Source organism: Rosa rugosa, chromosome 6, assembly GCF_958449725.1.
Source record: "Rosa rugosa chromosome 6, drRosRugo1.1, whole genome shotgun sequence".
NCBI classification, from domain to species: Eukaryota; Viridiplantae; Streptophyta; class Magnoliopsida; order Rosales; family Rosaceae; genus Rosa; species Rosa rugosa.
The window spans coordinates 26,369,022-26,377,469 of record NC_084825.1 but is presented as its reverse complement, the minus strand read 5'-3'; the positions used below and the strand labels follow the sequence as shown (position 1 = coordinate 26,377,469).

The following is an 8,448-nucleotide window of genomic DNA, read 5'->3' as shown; positions in this document are numbered from 1 at the left end:
CCCAACTAGGCAAGAACCACTAGGCCACTTGCAGTGGTTCCAATTTTAGTCTTCATGATCTAGCCTCTTACTGGATTCCGTCCATAAAAAAAATTAGGTAAAAGAAAGGTTCAAGTGCTCTTCATTTATATTAAATTGCATTTTCGAAGTATTACAATTCAAATTCATCTATATTAGTATCTGAATTTAGAGCTTGTATTTCTTAATATCAGGGGATTTATGTGTTTTAATGGATTTTAAATCTTAGCTAAGTTCTTCTTTATCATTAAGTCATGCATTCATATTTTGTTTCTTAGTTTTCGATAAAAAAGAAAAAATAGTGAAAATAGTGTTATAGTTGAGGGTAATCCGGCACTCAGAAGCCCACAATTTTCTCGAAGCACAATTTTTTTTTTTTTTCAATTTTTTCTTTTAAAATAGGATCAAAGAGTTTCACTCCTGCCCCCATGGTGACTCGAACCCATGACTTCGTACATAGATAGTGACTCGAAGCACAATTAGGCTTTCGGCAACATTGATGTAACCATCATAATTAGGTTGTTCTTCCACGCTCTTTTTTCCTCTTCCTTCTTATTGCATATCTTTAACAAAAAATCTATGTAGATCTACCAGGTCCAATCTCGATCTAGTCAATTTTGGTCAAAAACAGGCAAAAATGCTGGATTTGCCAAGTATATGCTAAGTTTGCCGAAATTAGGCCAGATCTATGTTGGATCTGGCCAGAGCTGTCATCAGTTCAACTAGTAAAAAAACAAAAAAAATCAATGTTGGTGGTGGTTTCAGAAATGATGATACCAAAATTCCCAATTCAATGGTAGCGGAATCATCAAATCAACACCACATAGTCCACCACTTTGTTAAAAGATTTTCAAGATACTGAGATGACATAGTTGAGTATCATCTACCTAGCTAAGACTGATGAGCGACTAAAATGACTCAATGAAACCAAAGTTTTAGAGATGTGAAAAAAAAATACTAATAGGCGAACATTTTTGTGACCAATGAATCTGTAAATGTCATATATGTTCGATGCTGATGGTTGTGCATTTTGGAGATTGACAAGCTATGGTGATGGAGATGATGTGCTGCTTCAAGGTTTGTTTTACCTTTGTAAATATAATGTCTGTAATGTGAATTTTCAGTCCTCTGAGCATGGCTACTAAAAGTTTTGTATCGTGCAGATGTGGGAACTAGGGATCCATTTACATCTTCTGATGAAAAATGGTACCAGTATGGGGCAGAAAAGAAAGAAGCAGTCAAAAAATACTGCTCTTCTGTAAGGTATGCACATTCAATTGTCTTATCTAAGTTCTGCCTAGTTTTCATGGAAATGTTGCGACAATTGTTGGCTTTCTTTTTCAGGACAAGAGACCTTATGTCTGAAACCCTGTCTCAAACACTTCCTTCAAGTTCTGGAAGTAAGGAAGAAGAGAAGATTGAAAATGCGACTACTGGAAGCAGAGAAGAAGACATACCCAAAAGTAGTGCAGAAGAGTAATGTATTCAAGAGGTCTACATTTTTTATTTATACCCAGGTTTATAAATGTACAAGAAATAGGTTCAGAACTTTAGATACACAGCTGCAAGTATTAGTTGTACAGTAATTGATATCAACTATAGTAAACCTTCTGTTGGGTCTGGTAATTGTATATATTCCATCAATAGTAAATCTCCGAATTCATTCTCAGAATCCTCTCTTCTGATGTTTTGATTTTGATTTCATAGTGATCAAGTATTGCATTTTGTTTTGTGTATTACAGCATCATAATGCTTCTTTAACAACCATGGAAATCTCTATCAACCCACATAAGGTTTGATCACTTAAGGGATAGTTTTAAGAGATTGTAAGAGACAAATGTATCTCAACCACATGTATTAAATTAAAAAGTTAAAATTATAATAACTTAAAACTATACATTTGTTTTCAGCTATCAGTTTCACTTGTCCCTCACAATCCCTTCAAACTGTCCCTCAGGTGAGTAGACCTCCAATCCACATTACATGTCTACATATAGTTTTCTTTGTTCTTTTTCGTGATTTTAATTCAATTGAACTATGAAAAATTGGTGGTAAATTAAAAGAAAATGAAGTACACCCAATCTCGTCTGAAATTCAAGTTTATAATAGTGGCCTTGATCGAAGTAATTAGATTGTGCTGGATTCTGCTAGAAACTTAACATCAATGGTTAACTTCATTTAAATTCTAATAATGATGTACCAGATTCAAAAAGATGTTTGGATTCGAGTTTTGATTCCATGAAAAGATATCTGATCAATATACTCTACAGCTTCTTTTTTTTTTTTTTTTGAATAATACTCTACAGCTTCTAGGTACATCAGTTTTTACATATTTCAAAATTCTAAGGTAAAAACAGAACACCATGCTTTGGTGAAAAACTCTATGAAAATAAAAGGAGTATTTAAAAGTTGCCATGTACCCTCCATAAGCAGTCTTTCCGCAAAGGTGAGTCTTGAAAAATTGCTTTGATGAAATCTTCTACCTGCCAAAAGAAGGGGCTTATGAAACCAATGAAAATATGAAAAGCAGAGAGCTCTACAAAATATGTTCTCAAGTGAAGTTGTACCTCTGACGATGTAAAGCCACCATTTCGCAGTTCTCCGGTTTCCCAAGCTGCAGTGATTGTTTTCAAGGGCATATCTAATAATTCTGAAGAAATTAAAGGAAAAAGGAAAAAAGGGCATTAGGTCTTTTCCCTTGCAAGACATATACTAAACTCACTAACTAATCTTCTACTGAATCCAAAATTTCAGCATCAGAGAGAAAACATGCCTGCCAATTTCCTAAGTTTTCGTAATGATGGTATAAGATCATCAAGAGATGCCATGCCCTCTTGTGACTTCTCAACTTGAAGAGCACCCAGGGACCCCAACAAAGAAGTTAAGTTTTCCAGCATCAAGTGAATCAGTCTTTGAAGCTGTGAAAACAATGTTTAAGATAGCTGCTGACAGATAGGCATTAAATTAAAGAACTGGCTTTGAAGACGACATAGATTATACCTCTAATGTTTCTTCTGCTGCCATATCATCTAAATGGAGTATGTCTTTTGTGATTCTAGAAAAAACTGACTCGAGAACCATACACATGCTTCTCGAGTATGTGTACTTTCATATAATGTGTACTTTCTCCAGTATGAAAACAACCTGATCAAATTACATTATGTCATCAGAAGTCAATTAAGGTACTAAGGACCTTAATGTGGATAGTAAATATGAAACAAAGGCATTCATCAAAGTTCACAGCAATATCACCTGATCTATAATAAATTTTGCAGATTGGAATTGTTGCATTTGATGGGTATTTTGGAATCCATCAGCGCCATCTAGAGCCTGATAAATCATAAATAACAAACTTGCTTAAGGTTAAACATGAAATTGCAACTTCATAAAGTAAATGACATAAATTTCTGAAACTTGTGTTTATTGGGACCTTTCAACATGGTCATACCTCTCTCAAGCTATGAATCACAAGTTGGATTTGTCTCTGCAGTATTTCCTCTGCCATGAGATGAAATCTTGGAGCCATATCAACAAACACAGCATGATCTTTCATTGAAGTTGGAAAGTCTGAGCGATACTGAGACAGAATAAATTGTGAGCCAACGAGATATTGGAATTTGAATGTCTAGATACACTCTGAGATTACATAAATTCCAGTATTCCAATCCTTAAAAGATAATATTCAGCATGGTATTGGCATCTTTCAAGTTGTATACCCTAGAAATATTTAACTGTTTGGCCCATATCAGGACATTTTTTTTTTATTGGATATCCAGATGGGTGGACCACATCAAAATACTTATAGATATATGCATGCATGCATGTCGTACTTAGGAATCTACAAATTAATAACATGAGCTCATTATGAATGCTCATGCATAGCTCAAATGCAAGCCCAAGAATCTCCTGAGATAGATAAAGGCAATCGTTGTGCATGAGAACAGCAACCTGGTTGATGCCATCAAGCTGCCGTTCCAGCTTCATAAGTTAAGAGAGAAGATTATTAATATTGAGTTATACATATTGTGTACGCAATTCATCATAAAATATTGGAATTGAAAAACTAAGAGATATCATCACAGGAATAGGGTGAAATAAAAAGCAACCAAATAAATAAGTCGATAATGATTTGCAACAATGACATTAACATCCCAAGTGTAGTTAAATCACAAAAATTACTAGAATTGAATTTTTAAGAATATGTTTGTAGTTTGTAAAGTTCATACAAATCCTTATGGTAACATAACTTTCACCATCATCAATGACCCCTTTTCTATCCTTCATCAATGAAGCTTTTTCATAAGCCTAGTGACACAGACAAAAGTTACCTCAAATTAACCTCAAGTATGGAAATAGTGATGGCTCTCTCAAACACATGTCTAATATCTAACTTTAGAAGTATCACAGAGAGGATAACTTCACTATAAACTTAAAGATTGAGTACCAACTCCATCCCTTTTTTTTTCCCTCACCCATCTATAGCACAATTTCATCCAAATGAGTGTGCGTGCGTGTGTGAAGGTGAACAGAGTCTTCTTATATGATATAAAATGACAACAATCGGTAAGACATAACATCAAACCCCTGCTTTTAAATGCCTTAGTAAAGGCATTGAGAAAAGGTCTCGTAGGTAATGTTTCTACAGCTGGTTTCCATGCACTAACCTTGACAGGTATGACAACTTCATATAAAAGTAGTACATCCCTAGCAGCACGATAAAATTCCAATGTAACTCTAGGGGATGACAAGCAGACATCCTGCACACATCAATTGGTATTTCCATAAGAAATGATGGATAAAGTCATTATGTTCTCAACCAAATTCTATACATATACATCCAGTTACCTTAAGTGTCTCATGCACTAACTTCATTAATTGAATTGCTGCTTTGGACACCACACACCACTCCGAAAGAAATAGCAAGTCAACATCTTCTGGAGTATTGCTAGCAGCCCCATTGTGCTTACCTTTCCTCCTTGTATTCTCCTGTGCAAAACAATGTATCGTTCAGAGGGTTTCATATAAATAATCCACAAGGATCTTGATCTCGTCGTAAAATCTTACTTGAGAAATAGCAAAATCACATTGTAGAAGCAAATTCCTAGCTCTTCCCAAGATTTCTGTCTTCTTCCTGGATGCAAAGTGAACCTCAACATTTTCAGCGAAACTGCTCAACTGGTTATCTTTGTTTTCACATTCTGAAATAAACTTCATCTCCCTTAAAGCAGTCTAAAAATTCAGAAGTACAATTAATGATCTTTAGAAAGTCTGCAAGTTTTGAAGCATCTTGGGGGACAACCTGATGCAAGAAATATGCAAAATGATAAATGTCATGAACCAGAGCAAATTATAATGCATATGCCAAGAAAATTTGTCTCCACTTGATCAGAGTGGCATTAAAATTGTAACTTTTAACTAGTAAAAATACCTCAGGGATATATAACTTTTACTGAAATGACCATGCACTCCATTAAAATTAAATGCAACCAATGCATTAATAACAATAAGAGTGAAGCAAATTTATAAAAAAATCAAATGACACAATTAGTGTTTTCTTTTTAAAATTTATTTTTGTTTACATATCTAAACACTTAATATAAAAGATTGACTAAATGATAGGCTCAAAGAAAAAGATAAAACACCTATTGCAAAGTGATAACGGACTAAAATTTTGTTAAAAGTATTTCAATAATATTTAACCAAAGAAAAGTATATCAATAATGGATTTCAAAAGAAAAGACCATATACAAAAGGGAAGGGTGGGGAAGGATTACAAAGGATAACCTTGGAAAGAAACTTAGAAATAATCAACTCTGATATTCTTGGCCATGTCAATCTTCCAAAGCATCGATTCCAAGAACCCTCTTGAAAGAAAATGTACTTGTCAATAAACTTTATAACCTCAATAATCCTTGGATAGATAGTCTCCCCGTCCATTCTTTCGATCTGAAATCAAGAAGAAATATGTCAGCACACCATTTTAATAGAGTCCTCTAGTACAAATTTGATAAGCCCTAATCAAATTGATAAACTAACAGAAGCTTTCCCCATTGCTACGATCACAATGCAAAATCTGAGAACATTCAGTAATGAATTTTCTAAATAGTGAGTATATGATACACTGAGCTGAACCCATTTTTCCCACACAATTACATGTTCTACTACTAAACATTTTCAAGACGAACTATTATAACAAGAGTCCCAACAAAAATTTACACAGTAATGACTTGTAATGTTTACCTTAGGATCATTTGATGGTACAATCTTCAGTATTGCCTCAGTCATTGCTTGTGAGTCTGGATTTATTACTGTTACAACGGACACAGGCGATCCAGAATTCAGAGCTGGAGAGATGACGTGCTTGATCATCAAGTCAGCTACTTTAGCAAGTCCATAGTGTAAAATGCCAACCACCTAAAAAATCAAAAATTGAATTCATTGCAATGCCGATTTCTGTGGCTAAAAATGCTTCTATTCACTGCACTGTAAAGATTACAACTCTTTAACATATATTCAATGGTAAAGGGAATGAACACAAGGTTTCGACTTTCACTTACATCCAAAGCTTGTAACACTGTCTTGAGCTCAATCCCATCGTTCCCATCAGTAGTCAGTACATACTTGACTTGAATTCTATTCGATTCGCGTTCGAAACGCACCGCATTGTCCATGAACCTCTTGAATCTACAAACCGAAACCGAATTCCTCTGAAAAAAAAAAACCACAACAACAAGCTCAAATCAAAAATCACCACTAGAACAGTCACATTTCCACTGAAACTACCAGTAAAAAGCTTGATTTACCTCATCAAAGCAGCCTTCAATTTTTCGCTTATTTCCAGAATTGCCCTCACCAGCTCCAGCAGCTCCCGCTTCTCCCTCGCATCTTTCGTGGTGGCGCTCATCTGCTTCATAATCTGGCCGATTACGGGGCGGTCGGAGAGTGGGAGTGAGGCGAGAAGCTGAACGACGTCGTCGGGGATTTTACGGCAGCGGGAAACGGCGTCGTTGCAGAGGGAGAAGAGGTGGGCGAAGTCGTGGTGGTGAGAGAGGAGGTAGGATTGGATTTTGGACTTGATTTTGAGGGAGTGGGAGTCGAGGCGTTGGATGAGGAGGGGGAGAGAGGTGTGGTGGGGTCGCTGAGGTCCTGCGCCCCCGAGAGGAGGAGCTCTCGGACGTTGATTGAGTCGAACAGAGCGTCCATTCCGGCGAAATCGGACGGCCGGAAATGGCCGGTCGGAGAGTCTCGGAGGAGCGGTTCTAAAACTCGGCCGGGAGTGATGGCAAAAAGGAATGCCGAAAAATACTACACTTTGGGGTCTATGTTTACTGCAATCAGATGCGGTGCACGTGTTACATTATTGTTCACCAAATTGTATTTAGTAATTGAGAAAATATCACAAATGGTCATTGAGTTATGATCTATTCGACACTTAACTCACTGTATTTTTATCAATATCACTTAACTCACTCACTTTTACATCCGTCTTTCACTTAACTCACTGTCATTAATTCTACCGTTAAAAGCCATTAAAATTGAATGTATATTTGTCTAAATGATGAAAAAATGCATTTCTAACTTTTTTTTTTTTTTGATCGGGTTAGTTGTTAGTAACTCACACACCCATGCAGTGGTATCCCAGCGCCAGGACACCTGCACCGACATTGCGGCGAAAGCCAGACTAATCCACTGCACCGCAGACGCACGAACCCAAAGGGTCCCTCATTTCTAACTTTAAAAAAAAATTCTGAAAGACAATTTTTTTTCAAATTATAATTAAATTAAAATAATTTTTTTTTTATTAGAAATTTCAGAAATTAACAAAAAAACTAATAAATTTAGAATTTTTTTTAAAGTTAAAAATGTAATTTTAAGTATTTTGACAAATATACTCTCAATTTTAACGACTTTTAACATAGAATTAACGGCAGTGAGTTAAATGAAATACGGATGTAAAAGTGAATGAGTTGAGTGATATTGTTGAAAATACAGTGAGTTAAGTGTCGAATGAGTTATAACTCAGTAACTATTTGTGATTTTTTGCCTTTAGTAATTAGTACTGCTAGGTATATATTCAACTGTTTTAAATCTCAATTTTTGCCTTTAGTAATTAGTACTGCTAGGTATATATTCAACTGTTTTAAATCTCAATCTATTTCTGGTGGCCTGGGGAGGAAGTATTCTGATATGATTCCCGACACAGATTAGTCTCTAAACTTAAAAAATCTTTATGAAGCTGTGTGATCTCGATTAAAAAAAATCTTTTGTGTTCGAAATTGTTGCTAGGAATTGACTAGCGTAAACATTCTATTAAATCATTTGCTAGTAACATAAGTCATAGTTGCTGGCACATCACGTAACCTTGACCCCTGAAATCCACTTCAAAACTGTTACCATATTTTAGAATTGAACAAGGGACTTCTATCTTTT

At 35.5% G+C, this 8,448-nt stretch overlaps 1 protein-coding gene and 1 pseudogene across 1 annotated transcript; one reads left to right on the top strand and one right to left on the bottom strand.

The window, feature by feature from the left end:
- The first annotated feature begins 491 nt into the window (after nt 1–491).
- On the top strand, nt 492–1,707 carry LOC133718537 (uncharacterized). Its single transcript, XM_062145392.1, has 3 exons — nt 492–1,095; nt 1,182–1,281; nt 1,363–1,707. The coding sequence occupies exons 1-3, from the start codon at nt 1,014–1,016 to the stop codon at nt 1,496–1,498; spliced, it is 318 nt and encodes a 105-aa protein (XP_062001376.1). The 5' UTR covers nt 492–1,013; the 3' UTR covers nt 1,499–1,707.
- Nucleotides 1,708–2,267: 560 nt separating this feature from the next.
- Nucleotides 2,268–7,330, bottom strand: LOC133718805 (centromere/kinetochore protein zw10 homolog; annotated as a pseudogene).
- Between the last annotated feature and the right edge of the window lie 1,118 nt (nt 7,331–8,448).